The 17,118-nt window shown below is 40.6% G+C and overlaps 1 protein-coding gene across 1 annotated transcript in view; it reads left to right on the forward strand.

Moving 5' to 3' along the window:
- Positions 1–751: 751 nt before the first annotated feature.
- washc5 (WASH complex subunit 5) overlaps positions 752–17,118 on the forward strand; it is a 65,273-nt gene continuing 48,906 nt past the window's right edge. The window contains exons 1-5 of the mRNA XM_060823193.1: positions 752–1,317; positions 3,252–3,397; positions 7,801–7,885; positions 10,638–10,738; positions 12,229–12,421. Coding sequence (XP_060679176.1) covers positions 1,132–1,317; positions 3,252–3,397; positions 7,801–7,885; positions 10,638–10,738; positions 12,229–12,421 — 711 coding nt within the window. The 5' untranslated portion in view covers positions 752–1,131. The remainder of the gene's footprint in view (positions 1,318–3,251; positions 3,398–7,800; positions 7,886–10,637; positions 10,739–12,228; positions 12,422–17,118) is intronic.

Below are 17,118 nucleotides of genomic sequence, written 5' to 3' on the forward strand. Positions count from 1 at the left end.
TGGGAGAGGACAGGAATGGGCAATATTATCTCTGTCATTGATCGCTTGGCTGATGTTGCTGCCTAACCTCACACATAACGAATACAATTTGAAGAAGGAGGCGTTTGTTTCCTATTGTATCATGTAATGCCTTCAGGACTAAAAATGCAGAGTCAGGAAGATAAAAGATTTTCCACAATTATAATTTTTGCTGTCATGATAATGACAATGACAAACTTCCCAGAATTTCAAATTCTCTGAAATGACCGTCTCAATTATTCAGGAAGAGAGGAGTAATGCCTAAAGTGATTGTTTCTGAGACTGCGAAAGGCCAATGCCTTGGACTGATCCTTACTATGTTACATTTACAGGAGTGATTTCAGTGGTGAAAACTGTTGTTTTGCTTCAGTCTTTTTTTCAAAGATGAATTCCAAAAACGGTTGTTAAACGTCCGACAGAATTGTGTGCAAACCACATCTTAGATTTGGCAAAATTTGAATGAGATTAGCTTTTAAAATAAATAAGATACAATCAAAGAATGAAGATTCAAAGTTAATTTTGGAAACCAGGGACACGATATCTTCAGCTTTTTTTTCCCCATGAGTTTTACCCAGATTATAAACAAAAGGAAAGGGGCACTTTCGAGCGGTATTGAATGTTGTTGGGTGGGTTTTGCTTAATTGATTCACAAGAAGCAAACCAGATGCGGACAGCTTGCTCAACATCACTGAACCGCGCCTGGTGGTCACATGTTGAGTTGACAGGAAGGAAATCATATGATCAACATGGAAGAGTTGGTCTGAGTACTGTGTGTGTGAACCCTGCCGTTCAGAATTACCCGTGGTGTGAAAGAATTCCTCCCCTGCATTGTAAGCGTGCGAAAGATGCGGGGGGGGTTAGCAGTGCAGACTGAGTGACCCCGTCTCTGGGCCACTTCACCGTCCTTTTAGATTCTGCTGACGGGGTCTACGCTGCTGCTGCTGCTGGGAAAGGCTGCAGACAGGAGGGGAAGCATGATGATAGAGTCGGTGCAATAAATCCACAGCCGTCCGGCTCTTCCTTCGCTGCAAGGGCTGGTCTGCTTGTGTTGTTGCTGCCGCCGCCGCCGCCCTCCTCCCCCGGGCTGAGGGAGGTTCCTCCCACCCCTCCACCATGGTAGACTTCTTGGCAGAGAACAATCTCTGCGGGCAGGCAATTCTCAGGATCGTATCCCGCGGTAACGCCATCATAGCAGAACTTTTGAGACTGTCCGAGTTTATCCCGACCGTTTACAGGCTCCGAGACAAGGCGGAACAGCAGAAGTATGGAGACATCATCTGCGACTTCAGTTACTTCAAGGTGAGAACCTTTTTGAGTCTTCACTCTCCCTGGCAGGGAACATGCTGTTGGTATCTGCTGGAAAACGACCAGATTAAAGAGGTTCATTACAAAGCTCGCCTTCTGATGTTTGCCCAGCGACATTAATGTGGCAGATTTAATATTTTGCACGTTGCCACCGGTCAGGATTTTTAAGATTCACCAAGACCTCATTGACTCCCAAACCCTCCAGTCTCAAACCTTGAAGCAGTAATGCCCCTAACTACAGTACAGCAATGATTACAGATCACCGGACGGACATTAAAATGGAAGAAAAATACAAGGAGCAAAATAAACACTGAATTGTCACCATTTAAAAATCGTGTGGGTGAAATATTAATCATATTTGAAGCCCAGTGTAAAACATCTTGTGTACTTCCTGCCCACAAACTGTACTTCCTGTTGTCACCATGTTTAATTGTATTTTTCAATGACATGTTTCTGCATCACTATTTCCAACATTCAGTTTTAAAGCTTTTGAAAACGTTGAATGACTTGCGTTTATGTAGTGCCTCAGAACATCCGGAAGGTGTTTTGCAGCCAGTGAAAGACTTGCGAAGTTTCAACGCTGTTTTTAAGTTGGAAAAGCTAGGTAACTTTGGTGTAGTAAGCAGCCAAAAACAGCAATGAGAGAGAGATGAAATTTGAGAGTGAGCTACCTAATAATATAAAAGAACATTACAAGAGGTTTTTGCAAGTATGAAAAGTGAGAAGAGCGATAAATAGACATTGGACTGCTGGAAATGTGGCTTGAGAAGTAGTAATGGGGAATAAAGAAATGGTGGAGCAACTGAACAGGTACTTTGCATCAGTCTTCATGGTGAAGATACCAAAACTTTGAGAGACGGGGGAGTGCAGCAGCCATCACTAGGGAGAAGGTGATGGGAAGCTGATAGGTCTGAAGGTGGATAACTCACCCAGACCAGATTGACTATACCTCACAGTTTTGAAGGAGGTAGCAGGGAGATTAGAAAGGCATTAGTGGTGATCTTTCAGGAATGTCTAGAGGCAGACAGGGTCCTAGAAGACTCTGTTTAGGAAGGAAGGGAGGCAGAAGACAGGAAACTACAGGACAGTTGGCCTGACCTCAGTCGTTGACAAAAGTTTAGAGTCCATTGTTAAGGATGACATTGCAGAATGCTTGGAAATGCATGGTAAAATAGGTTGGAGTCAGCATAGGTTGAAGTCTTCAGTCCTGAAGAAGGGCTCATGCCCGAAACGTTGACTCTCCTGCTCCTTGGATGCTGCCTGACCTGAGCTTTTTCAGCTCTGATCTCCAGCATCTACAGTCCTCACTATCTCCTGGAGTCAGCATAGCTTTGTTAAGGGGAGATCATGCCTGACAAATCTCTTTTAATTCTTTTAGGAGGTAATAAACAAGTTACACAAAGGAGAGGCAGTGGACATGACTAGTTGGACTTCCAGAAGTCTTTTGACAAAGTGCTGCACAGAAAGCTACTAAATAAGATCAGACCCCATGGTGTTCAGGCCAAAGCATGAACAGAGGATTGGCAGAAGCTAGATAGAGGTGATAAACGGGTCTTTTTTTTCTCTCAGGATGGCAGTTAGTGATTAGTGAAGTTCTGCAAATATGGAGTCTCTCAAATTGCTGTTAGTTTTTAATAGGGTATTGATGGTGGTTTTGTTGTTGCTATCCCTGCAAAATCTATGGTCATGGGTGGACTGTTGTTCAAACATATTTGGCCAGTAAGTGGTGAGATGACTATCATCCACCCTGGGGAACATGAATGACATGAGCATAAATGAAAACTCCGGGAAGCGATCCTGGATTGCTGTTGACCTCTGGTAGATAAATTAAATGTGATTAAATTATTTAATTCTTCTCAATGAGTAATTAGAATACATAATTTTTATAGAGAGGCTCTGTTATCTTAACACAATTGGTCTCATTTTAGGGTGCTGAGTATTATGAAGGCAAGTTGGAAGCTAAACCAGAGCTTCAGGATTTGGATGAAGAATTTCGTGAAAATCACATTGAAATATTGACAAGATTTTACCTTGCCTTTGAAAGTGTTCACAAATACATAGTTGATCTGAACAGGTAATTTTTTTTATACGTCTGCTGTTAATAATTACGTTTATGAAATTGAATTCCATATTAATGCTTCATAAATTATTGGATCAGGTTTGTGTGCCAGGATTAATTTGAAACCTTAATAGATGATAGTGAATTTTGTTTTCCTGTTTGAGAAGTAATGGTAAAGAAATTATTTGTGATTTTAAAAAAAACTGATCTGTGGCAAGTTGTGGACAAAATTTGTGGTGTGCAGGACAATTTACCTCTTACTAAATCCAGATTCTTTTTGTATGATCCATCCAAAGGTACTGCATAAATATATTTTTCTAAATGATTTAGTTAAGTGTAATCCATAAAGTAATACTTGGTTTTGCTTGGGGTCAGGTTGGCTTTTCTTGTCCCTTGGTTCTCAACCAGTTATGTGTGAGGTATGTGGTGAACTTTATCACTGGGGTGGCCAGAAAGTTCCTTACCCACTGGAATCGTTTTGAGGGGGAGAACCAAGATCTTGATGATTTATATCTAAATATATCTGTGGCAAGATGTGAATTTGTGTGATCCATCCGATGATGCTGCACAATGTACTTCTGCTAAAAGAAGCTTCCCTAAATGCAGAAATCATACGAGCATTTCAACCAATATCCCATGGTACAGTGATTACTGGCTCGAGGTACTCCTCCAAGCCTCTTGGAGTAAATGGGAGGTCCTTGTTCCCAGGAACGGCAGCAGGAAGCCCTACCATCATGTCAAGGCAAACTGCAGGAAAGTATCAGAGGAGATCAGTGTCCATGGGCCTTGTAAAAGAATTGGAATCTGTGCTGAGAAAAGATAAACAATTTGCACTCTAGAAGGGTAAATGGCACTGTCTACTCATCCAAAGTGTAACTGAAAGTGTGAAGGGTTATCACTTTGGAGGATTACATACAGGACTCAGCACCAGGTAGAATATGTGACTGAATGTCATACATTCATGCTGTCACTGTTGCACCAGCTACAAGACAATGTGGTCAGCACTTATTCACTGAACGAGAGGAGTTGGTATAGGCAAGCATTCAGCTAAAATGTTCAAGCACCCATTGGGATAACATTCAGTGCTTCCACAGGAGAAAAGAGCTCAATGCTCAAAAGGGGACACCATCACAGCATTCACCTATCCCCTCCATCAGCGCACATACATTGACTTCAGTCTACCAAAGTGAATTCATGCTTACAAATCTACTGAAATTCTTTAAGAATGTGACTCATAGAATTGACGAGGGGCATCATGGGTGTAATTTATTTGGACTTTCAGGTTTTCAACAAACTCCCACATAAGAGATTTGCATGTAAAATTTAAAGCTCGTGGAAATTGGAGATAGTGTATTGAAATGGATAGAAAACTGGTTGGCACATAGGTAACAAAAGAGTAAAGTAAATGGGCCTTTTTGCGAGTGGCAGACAGTGACTAGTGAACTACCGTAGTGATCAGTGTTGGGACCCCAACTATTCACAACATATATTTTCGATGAAGAAACTCAATGTAGTACCTCCACGTTTGCATGTGAGACAAAGCTGTTTGGGAATATTAGCTGTGATGAGGTTGGAAAGATACTTTGTGACTTGTACAGGCAGAGTGAGTGAGCAAATGCATGGCAGATGCAGGATAATGTGGATAAATGTGAAGTTATCCATTGTGGGAGTAAAAACACCAAGTTGGATTATGAACTGAATGACTGACTATAAATTCAGTAGGGGAATGTACAAAGAAACCTGGGTGTCCTTGTACATGGGCGGCACGGTGGCACAGTCGTTAGCACTGCTGCCTCACAGCGCCAGGGACCTGGGTTCAATTCCCGCCTCAGGCGACTGACTGTGTGGAGTTTGCACGTTCTCCCCGTGTTTGCGTGGGTTTCCTCCGGGTGCTCCGGTTTCCTCCCACAGTTCAAAGATGTGCGGGTCAGGTGAATTGGCCATGCTAAATTGCCCGTAGTGTTAGGTAAGGGGTAAATGTAGGGGTATGGGTGGGTTGCGCTTCGGCGGGTCGGTGTGGACTTGTTGGACTTGATTACTGTAAGTAATCTAATCTAATCTAACCAGTCACTGAAGGTAAGCATGCGTCTCCAGCAGGTGGTCAAGAAAACAATCTGTATGTTAGCTTTCATAGTAGATTTGAGGAAAGGAGTAGGGATGTCTTGTTACAATTGTACAGGGCCCTGCTGAGACTACACCTGGCATAGTATCCTGTTTTGGTCTCCTTCAAGAGAGTGCAGCAAAACTTTATCAGACAACCCCTGGGATGGGAGGACTGTGTACGAGGCAAGGTTGAATCGGTTATAACTTTATTCGCTGGCATGCAGAGGAATGAGGGGGCATCTGACAAACCTATAAAATCCTAACAGAATTAGATAGGATTCATGAAGGAGGTTCCCAATGACAAGGGAGTCCAGAATTGGTGGTTGCACTGGATTTCTTTTCAGTCCTTGTGTATGCAGTTCCTTCTTATTACCAGTGAGAGGGAATTCACTAAGCTTGATTCCCAATCCAGTTGACTCATTAATAAGAAGCCCATAAGAGTCAAAGTATTAATTCCACCCCTAAAGATCCTCTTCTGTTTTGAGTTATAAATTGCAAGATTGACAATGCACGAATGGTGTGCGTGGCATTCCTGTGAGGCTTCAGTATTTTTACAGTCCCCCTATCAAATGCTAATAGGACTGGACAGGGTTGCATTGAATTAGCTTCCAGTCTCCTTGTCTACATAATTCCTCATTCAGCAGTCGGCCGTAAATAGTTAATTACTTCACAGAATATACGAAAGCTCCTCCAGCATTACCTGTTACTTACCTGAGGACGTCTGCATTGTCTCCAGTACGTTTGATTTCCAGTCAATACTGGCTGTTGCCCTTGCACCTATGGCCAGAATGCTGTGTTTCCAGAGGTTTGACTGCTACCCTGTCTACTCTGGTCATTGATGCTTCTGGCACTGACCTATCCTGCAGCCATTCATTCTCAGCTTGAGCATGGCCTGGTTGTTTTGGGCTATTGACATGCAGGCCTGAGGTAGTGTGTGAACAGAACACGGTGGTCGATCTTGTTTAAAAGATTCCCCGCCTTCCCTGATCCTTTAAGGCAAGGCTAAGCCCTGTACGAGAATCTATCCTGTCCTGATCTCTTCCACAACCATCATGATTATGTACATCCTCAAAGGCCACAGATGGGTCATCCTTTCTGTCAGCCATCCATCTGCATGGAGATGGTACACACTGACCAGGGCAATGAAAGCCATGCTTGTGCACACTCAGACTTTCTTGAACTTTCCTTCTCACCTTTACAACACAATGGCAAGTCTGTCACCATGTTCACACAGATCTATCATCCACCCTCTTGTCTGCCATGAGTAAACTGGAGGATCCAGACTGGGAGGATGTTGCCGTCTCCTCTGTGAGCCTCTTGGAGGTAGCAGTTCTCTCCTGTTGTCCATGCCTTTGACAACACACAACACCAGTCAACCCCCAATATACAGAAAATCCTGACCTTGAAGGGGTTTTGATGGAACATGATCTATAAGTTGTGTGGCAAGTGAAGCTGGTATTTTGGGTATTGGGCCATTAAATGAGAATTTACTAAGCTTTGTTACTAATCGAGTTGACTATTAATAAGAGTTGAAGTATGACCTCCATCCATTACCATCCTCTTCTATTTTGCATTTGTTACATTTTGAAAACTGCAAGGTTGAGAAGGCAAAACAGTCATTCCTGTGAGGCTTCAGCATTTTTACCTTTTCCCCCATAAACCACCAACGTCCTCCATATTTTACTGTCATAGCTTTCTTATTCCTCTGCTGCTGTAACACTGTTATTGTATATGTTAATGCCAGTGCTTTCTCCTGGAACCCTGCCAGTTAATTTAGCTGTGCCTCTCCTGACTCCTTCATTCTTTGTCAACTGTATCCTGACTACCCCTCACCATGAGACTAGTAAGTTTTGTCCCTGACTGTTGCAGTAACCTATCCCTCCAAGTTTGCTACTTTGAACCAACATCACTTAGCTGCATTTTGTTTATTTGCAGAGGGCTTAGTTGGAAAGTGAAACTTAATTCTGACAACCTGGCCTTTTAATGAGCATTCATGACATACATATGTGTGCAAAAGGGCTTCCTGATGCTTACTGTAAAGAGGCTTGTCTAGTCTTTAAATCTCCTAGAATGTAATTGCAAAAGTACTTTATTTTCAGGATTCTGAGTTTTAGCCTTCCACCCAGTTATATTCCCCGGCCTGCCCTTCTTCTTGCAGTGTGACATTACGCCCACTGTGTGGATCATACTGCTAAACAAACCAAGTGTTGCAGCTGTGAATATATAATGAAGAACCAATTTTATGCAGTGGTGTATTGGCTTTAGTTAAGTTTGTAAATTATATTGAATTCTACTTTTCCACTGGATTCTTTCAGATTTCTTGATGATCTAAATGAAGGCGTGTATATTCAGCAAACCCTTGAAACAGTACTTCTAAATGAAGATGGAAAGCAACTACTTGTAAGTTAGTGTAACATTGTAAAACTGAGTATTGTCTTCAAATTTATGAGGGGAAGAACCACGAAGTGAAACACACGTTTTGCAATAATTTACCACTGCAAAGATGCCACATAGTACCACAATTTGTTTTTATGTAAAACCAAATTGTTGTGCATTTTCCTTTTCTTAACTACTAGTCCAATTTTACAGGAATATAGTAAGCTTTCTCCAGTCTAGTTAAACTCCACAGTGTTGGTGAAAAGGAGACATTTTGCTGAAGTATTTTGACTTGTCATCAGGATCTAAGTAAGAATGCCAGATTTCAATCACAGTATTGCATTCTTCTGTCCATCCTGATAGGTACAAGATGAAAAGCTTTTAATGAGGTATCTCTCATTTCAACAGTAGAAAACGTCTCTACTATCCCTTCTGCCCCATTCCTGTAACCCCAGCCCCCCCAAATATTTATTGTTACCTAGAGCCATACTCTCCATCATCATCATCCTGTAAGCATCTCTGCTGCAGAGGTAGAAAAAAATGGCCACTCTTCCCAGTCGCAATGGTAGCATTTGCTTCTGTTCACTGAGTTGGTTCTTCACAGGCACAGCAAATTTAAATACAAAGTAAATTAGCTGGAGACCTATGCAGATCAATGACTGGTTTAGGGTTCAGGTTTTTGTTTTTAAAAAGTTGACTTGTTTAGACATCCCTAAGTGGAATTGAACCCAGTCCTTCTGAGCCAGAGACAGGGGTACTGCCATTACACTATAAGATGCTCTCCGCTTAATTCTTTTTAATGGGCTTCAATTGTGCCAACCTTGAAATTACCTGTTCAAGCTATTCTTAAGAGGGTGTGGATCCAATTAAAAGGTATATGAGCAAGTTAGCAGTTAACAACCGGTGCAAACACAGGGTGAATAGTATTTGAGCTAGAATTGTCTCAGTTGAATGAAATCTGAGACATGATGGTTTGTTTATAGTACACAATTCTTGAACCTGCAGCAAATGTATTGCAAGGTTGGCACCATTCAAATTAATGAGCAGTGATAATTCACCACAAAGGACATTCTCACAAAATGGACAAAGGAAGCTTGGTTATATTTTGGCTTAACTCAAAATTGTTCTTATTCTTTTTACCATGGTAAATGAACATACCTTTGACAGAACAAGAAAGAGCACAGTGACAAATCTTAAGGGATGTGATGGAGGCTTTTCCTGAATCACTATGTTCTTCCCCTTTATCCAGTCTTCAGCTTCATACCACTTCCTTCTTTTTCTTCCATTCAATTGTATTTGTGAATTGTAAATAGCCCATTTTGCACTGGGAAAGCAACAACATTGTTTCTGTATAATCAAGAATTGGTTTCCTTTTTAGTAAGAATCCTTATGTAGTTGGCTAGTTGCTTGGAGCTTCAGGGTTAAAGACTTTGCTGTTTCATTACTTTCTCTATATTCCTTGACATTCCTTCCAGAAGTGGTAATATATTGGGGAATTGTGTAAATCCACTAGTAGATCTGAGTGTCCTTGTGCACCGGTTGCTGAAAATGAGCATAGAGCTGCAGGTTAAGAAGGCAGATGGTATGTTGACCTTCATAATGAGAGGATTCAAGGACAGGACCAATTGTACATTCTCTTGGTGAGACCATGGCTGGAGTATTGTGTGCAGTTTTGGTCTCCTTATCTGAAGAGATGTTTGAGCTAGGGAGAGAGTGTGTCAAAAGTTTACCAGACTGATTTCTGGGATGGCAGAACTGATTAAATGAAGAGAGATCTGGTCAATGAGGGTATCCTCATAGAAGACAGTAAAATCATAATAGGACTAGACAGGCTAAATACAGGAAGGATTTCTGGGAATAGTCCAGAACCAGTGGTCACAGTTTAAGGATACAGGGTAGGGCATTAGGGACTGAAACAAAATCTCTTCACCCAAAATGTGTTGAGCCTGTGGAATTCTCTGCCACAAAGCGGTTGAAGTGAAATGTTTTCAAGGAGGTGGATGTGGTTCTTAAGACTGAAGAATCAAAAGCAGCAAAAGAAAGAACAGAGAACTGAATTGAATGATCAGCCTTGATCCTGTTGACTGATAGAGTAGGCTGAAAGAGCCAAATGACCTCTTCTGTTTGTTCCTATTTTATATGTTTCTATTGCAACCTGACTTCTGTATTGGTGGAGCGCTGGAGGCTGAGGGGTGACCTTATAGACATTTATAAAATCATAAGGGGCATGGATGGGGTGAATAACCACGGTCTTTTTCCTAGGGTGGGGGGAGTCCAAAATTAGAGGGCAGAGGTTGAGGTGAGAGGGGAAGATTTGACAAGGACCTGAGGGGTAACTTTTTCACACAGAGGGTGTGCGTATATGGAACGAATGAGCTAAAGGAAGTGGTGGAGGCTGGTACAAATATATTTTAAAAAGTGTCTGAATGGATTTATGAAGACAAAGGGTTTAGAGGGATATGAGCCAAATGGTGGCAAATGGGACCAGGTCAGATTGGGATGTTTGGTCAGGGTGGAGGAATTGAACTGAAGAGACCGTGTTTCTGGGCTATATGACAATGACTCTATTTCCTATTAGTAGACAGTCTTTTCTGCTATTCTGTTTGTTCATATCACCATATAGTACCCAAAGGCTCTTGGCCAAAAGCTCAGAAAAATATAACTCCTGGTGTTCTTACACCCTTAGTAAACTTGTAACAATGATCATGTGCTGCTATTTGATTTTTTTTTTGTCCCTATGTCTAAATGCATTTTCTCTTTTATCATCATTATTCAGTGTGAAGCTTTATACTTGTACGGAGTTATGCTGCTGGTTATTGACCTCAAGATTGAAGGAGAAGTTAGAGAAAGGATGCTGGTTTCCTACTACAGATACAGGTATTGTATACCTATGAAAGCAGTATAAACAAGATCCAGTCATTTCAAGCTTTTTTTCAGCTTCCATAATATAATTCATTGATGCAGTGTGTCCTAATGAAGGCAATAGACTTGAGTCCAGATGACATAGCAACCCTAGAAAGGGTGGAGAAATGGATGACCGTGCAATTCTTAGATGTGTTATTGTCTTGAAGCATTTCCAAATGCTATGTTTCATTCTATTTTAGTAAAACAATGACCTTTTTATTTTACCTTTTGCCTTCCTTGCTGAATGAGTGGGTCACTGCTTCCAGATTGTTGATAGTGGTGTGCAACATTTGCTGTTAGTTTTGCAAGAGATACAATGTGACTGATATCTCTGGACAACCAGCCAGTTAATGTTTGTGAAGTTTGATTTCCCCATTCGAGCAATAAGGTGGTTAGTATTAATCAGATTTAAAATATCTTTTCCCCAACTCTTACTCCTGAGAATAATCACTTTTTACTTTGCTAGTTCGTCTACCACTGGAACATAAGATTATATCCATTTGTTTGGGCATATAATAGATTTTCACCATGGCTCTTGAAAAGTATTAAGAAGAATTGTCTTATCTGCTTTACAAATTTTTATAAGGAGTCTGGATTGGGTTTTGTGGCAAAGCAGTACTGTCCCTACCTTTGCGTCAGAAGGTTCAATTTTAAATCCCACCTAGCTTTGAAGTATGTTGTGAAACAGGTTGAGTAAAATGTTTTACAAAGACTTTGAATACCATTGATTTTAGAATACGTTTTTAAAGTAATTTGTTAAAACTCTAATATGAATGCCATTCCTTTCCATCATTTCAGCATTTCCCAATCAAAGCTACTCATCTTGTTATGACCATTGTGGTGGATCTGTTGATGGTGTGACCATGGTTTGGCATGACACCTTTCCTAAAAAAAAGGGTTATCCTTCCTATTGGATAAATCTAAGAAGTGTCAAATATGTGATTTATATTAATCAGATATGAAGGTTTTGGGTGGCACTGGAATTTGCTTCCAGCCACACTTTTTCCCCCAGCTCTGCAGACCTATAGGTTGGCCTATACCCATGTATACACTGTACATGCAAGTGACAATCCTGACTACAGATGGAGTTGTTTTATATTGATCTTAAAACTTAACCTGTTTACATTTTTTTTATCAGCAAATATCATTGTACCCAAATATTAAAAATTTAACCAGAATTGCTAACAAAGAGGTTTTCTTTGGTTGACACTTCGGAGTGCAAGTCAGTTTGATTAATTTCTTTCCGTTTTGTAATGGAAGATTTGTGCCATCTTATTAAACCAAGAGGAAAGGATGTTGTTAATAATCCTTAAATTCCGAATATTTCAGTTGAGAAAATGTTCTTGCTGCTGAGCTCAGGTTTTCAAAAATAATGTTTGCTTCTCTTGCACGCATTTGCAGATAATCTTTGGTTTGGGGTTCTTGCTGCAAAAGGGTAATGGCCTGTGTTTATTTGTTCACAGTGCTGCTCGTTCTTCCTCTGATTCCAATCTGGATGATATTTGCAAGCTGCTTCGTAGCACTGGGTATTCACCTGTGGCAGGGGCAAAGAGGCCTCCAAGTTATCCAGAGAGCTACTTTCAGAGAGTGCCAATTAGCAGCACATTCATCTCAATGGTGGTTGGTCGACTACGATCAGATGATATTTACAATCAGGTGAGAACATGCTGTTCCACTTACTCAAGATTAATAAGAGCAATATGTCCGAAGGATCTATTTGTCAATAACATTGTGCAAGTGGACAATTTGTCATTACCGAGATGACTAAATGCAAAAGTTAACATGTTTTGCCATTATTGACAAGTTAACTCCTTCATTCCAAATTCTGAGAGATGTTCCATAATTTATTGTTTTGCACCTTTTTTTACTTTTAACCAATCCAGTTAATTTTTAACACTAATTTTTGTCTTGTCCCTTACCGATAATTTTACCTTTACATATTATGATCTGCTAATCAGATTATGTTGAAACAGTTATGGGAATTCATGAACAGTTCATATAGCCATCTGTATCGGTGCTATTTCTCTATCATCCTGGGCTGTTTCCATTGGACCATTTAGTATTCCAGGAATGCCTTAGCTCAAGACTGTTTGTTTGTAAATAAGTACAACCCTTTCCTGCAAAGTTCGTCAAACCATCATTAAAAGCAGTCTCATATCTCTAGAATCTGTGTAAAGTTGAAAGGTGAAATGTCTTCAAATTGCTGTTTCATCTTCTCCTCTCGTCCTAGGCTTGAGAATTCTCAAGGCTTTGTTAGAAGACCTGTTTTTGTCCACTTGATTGTAAAATCATAGTGACTTCAATTGCAACTGTACAATTACTAGACATAAAGAATATAAAGGAACTGATATAAAGTCAAATTAATGGCAATGCCATCAGATTCTGCATTTGCCAATGGATCCACTAAATATTGAGTCTCTTAATTGATCGCTTTCCAATATGCTTTACAACATGATCTTGTACCTTTAAGTAAACATATCTGCACTTGATTTAAAAAGCTGAACAATACATGGGGTGAGGAGGAGTGGCAGGGGATGCTGTAATGGCAGTAAAACTGGCAGATTGACCTGAAGTCAGAAGACTGAAGTATTTTCATTTGAATGACATTCGTGAGCTTTGAGTATTCACTTATGCTTTCAGTTTTGGGAAGGGTGGAAATTGGTGGGCTCATGTACTGTATAGGCAACAAGCAGCAGTAGGAAACCGATCCTGAAGGAGGTCATGAATGGACCAGCAGCTGAAGCACTCATGTTCCACATAAATAACATGCCTGAATTTTGGACCCTTTCTTGAACAACCCAAGTGGTCCCTTCTAAGGAGCATGGGTTTGGCTATTCAGCACCTGGGTATAACTGGCCACAAAAATCTGTGACATACACATAGGGGCATGTTTGTACGTTTTCAGCCTTAATTGAAAATCAAACCCTGTGGATTTTTTTTGCCGTTGGGACGGCTAATGTATACCCTTTGCCCATCCCAACTTATTCCTCACTGCCAGTTGTCCAGTTTACAGGTGAAACTGATTTGCTGCTGTTTGCAAATCAGGCTTGCTGTGTTTTACACAGTTTATTCTTCCTGATTTATTATAAAAACTGCATCCTTTCTGTTATTATTTGGTAGCTGAGGCTCATGTGAGAATAATTGGTCAGTGAACTTTGCAGAATTTCTGAAACAACCAGACTGACATCTGGAATGCAGACTTTGAACACTAATGGCCATGTCCAGTGTATCTCACAAGGTACTTTTCTCTTGAAGTACACCCTTTAAGAAGGTATCATTGTTCAGCATTCCTTCAAGGCTGCAGTTCATCAGAGTTGGTTCTTTCTTCAGTAACTAGTAGATTGGAATCTATCTGGCTGCAGTTCAGGCCCATGCTGTTTTAAGATTATTGCCATGTGTCATTTAGAGAATGATGTCTGTCAATTTTAGAGATAATATTTTAATCAATTTTTAGAAAATTCAATAGTTTGGAGGATATCGTATTTTGTTAAGTCAAGAACTCCGCTTTTGTACCACAACCAACAGATTGGGCCTGTATTTTTGCTTTGGACCTCTGCTATAGATTATCGAATTCAGAGTGTTGGGGTCCTTCGTATTTCTTAGGGAGTGAGAATCTGGAAAATGTTTCCTTTTGTGTTCTGTTTCTAAAAGACCAAGTGTGAGTCTTTTGATTTACTTTTTTCTGGTTACAGCTTGGGGCCTCTTAACTGGGAGACTTGGCCCAGACCTTGATGGGTTTGGCTGCTCATATACTGGGAGTTTGGAGGGTGGAATTCAGAGGATCACCTGGGTGCTTTTCCGGATTCTACCTTGATTTAGGTGGAATGTGCAAAGGATTTAATCAATCACTTCTCCAGTGCTATGGCAGAATGGAAGATCTTGGACTAAATCCTGATGGAAACACTTTCCATTTCATTATCTTACACACAATTTAGAGACCTACCTGTAATCTACTTTGGCTTTACAAAAACTCTGCCGAAGTGAGTCCAAATAAAATATTCGGTCATCTTGGACCCATTGACCGGGTAAGAAATGGCAGTAAGTGAAGTGCTATTGGAGAGAAATGTGAACAAAAGACTAACGGCTGCAACAGCTATATTGAAGATCTTAAAAACAATCTTTGGTGTTAGAATCTCCTTTTAGAGACTAACAATTTTAAACAGTTTCCCAGAAACTGACAGATAAACTAAGGGACATGATTTCAAGTTTTCAAACTTTTACTGCAACAGAAAAACTAAAGTCAGTATAGATCAAACATCACAACTGGGTGATTAATTTGTCAAACCAAGAACATGTACTATTTTATTAACCAGTAAATGCAGTTGAAATACATCTTATAACTTCACTTTGTATCCTTAACTTGCTATGCTTTTGCAAGAAGTGATTTGCTGCTTTTCAGCTGGGTCATCTACGAAGCCAAGATGTTCAGAGCCATTTGAAAGTCATTCCACTCAACCTTAGTTTTCTCAATCTGACTTCCATTAGCAAGACTTATCTCAGCAACTCTTTATTTCTTATATCTCAAATTTCCACCTGTTTTGTCCTCTTCGATTAGAAATCCCATTGTCACAAGCAACCTGCTTTGTTGCTTACACAACACCCCAGTCTTTCTCTTCCCTTCAGTGCAGTGCAGGAGTGATGCAATAAGTCTCCAGGTCCTGATGCTCTGTACCCCAGAATAATTCAGGAATCAGACCTAGACACAGTGGTTGCATTTTGCAACATTCTGTCAACTGTGAAAGTGTTCTGATGAATTGGCGAATAGTTAATGTAACTCCGCTGTTTAGAAAAGGAGGGAGAGAGAAAATGGGGAAGAATAGGCCAGTCAGCCTGACATCAGTGCTTGGAGAAATACTGGAGTCAAATTATTAAGGATGCAATAATTAAGCATTTGGAAAGCAGGGACAGAATTATTGCTTTTCAGCATGGATTCACTAAAGGGAAGTCATGCTTGATAAATCTTCTGGAATTTTTTGAGGATGTGACCAGTACAGTAGACAGTGGTGAATCAGTAGATGTTGTGTATTTGGACTTTCAAAAGGCTCTTGACAAGGTTCCACACAAGAAATTAGTAAGGAAAGTTAAAGCTAAGGTGTTGGAAGTAATGTATTCACATGGGTAGAGGGGAAGCAGAGGTTTGGAACAGAGGGCAGGCACGTTTATACGTTAATGATTTGAATGAAGGAATTGAATGCCATTTCTCCAAATTTGCAGATGACAGTAAGCTTGGTGGCACTGTGTGATGTGAGGAGGCTACTAAGAGGCTGTAGGGTGACTTGGACAGACCGGTTGAGTGGGCACGTACTTGTAATGTAGATAAAATACGTGAACATAGGAAATGATTTAATTTCCTGTTCTTTTTCTCAGAGCGTGGTAAATGGGATCCAAGTCATTGTTTGTTGACAGAGTTCCAGTTGGAATGCCGTGCTATCAATAAACACATTGACTTAGATTCCATTTACCACCCCTGAGAAAAAGAACAGGAAATGACATCACCAACCCAAGGAAACCTAAACACATAAATAAAAATAGGCTATACCACCAGTGCTTCATTTGAAGGCTCACTGATGATGTTATCTAGTGTGGTGACTAAATGTCTGAAATGGGACCTTGATCAGATGAGCCAATGGGCTGAGTGGCAGATGGAGTTTAATTTAGATAAATGTGAGGTGCTGCATTTTGGCAAAGCAAACCTTAGTGGGATTTATACACTTATTGGTAAGGTCCTCGGGAGTGTTCCTGAACAAGGAGATCTTGGAGTGCAGGTTCATAGTTTCTTGAAAGTAGAGTCGCAGATAGATAGGATAGTGAAGAAGGTATTTGTTATGCTTTCCTTTATTGATCAGAGTATTGAGTACAGGAGTTGGGAGGTCATGTTGCAGCTGTACAGGACGTTAGTTAGGCCACTTTTGGAATATTGCGTGCAATTCTGGAATCCTTGCTATTGGTAGGATGTTGTGAACTTGAAAGGGTTCAAAAAGGATTTACAAGGATGTTGCCAGTGTTGGAGGATCTGAGCTATAGGGAGAGGTTGAAAAAGCTGGCGCTGTTTTCTCTGGAGTGTTGGAGGCTAAGGGGTGACCTTATAGAGATTTATAAAATCATGAGGGTCATGGATAGGATAAATGGATAAGGTCTTTTCCCTGGGGTAGGGCAGTCCAGAACTAGAGGACATAGGTTTAAGGGAGAGGGAAAAGATGTAAAAGAGACCTAAGGGGAAACTTTATTCATGCAGAGGGTGGTACGTGTATGGAATGAGCTGTCAGAGGAAGTGGTGGAGGCTGGTACAACTTAAAAGGCATCTGGAATGGAAAGGGCTTATTGCTGGCAACAGGATTAGTTTAGGATATCTG

This window comes from Hemiscyllium ocellatum, chromosome 4 (assembly GCF_020745735.1).
Source record: "Hemiscyllium ocellatum isolate sHemOce1 chromosome 4, sHemOce1.pat.X.cur, whole genome shotgun sequence".
NCBI lineage: Eukaryota > Metazoa > Chordata > Chondrichthyes > Orectolobiformes > Hemiscylliidae > Hemiscyllium > Hemiscyllium ocellatum.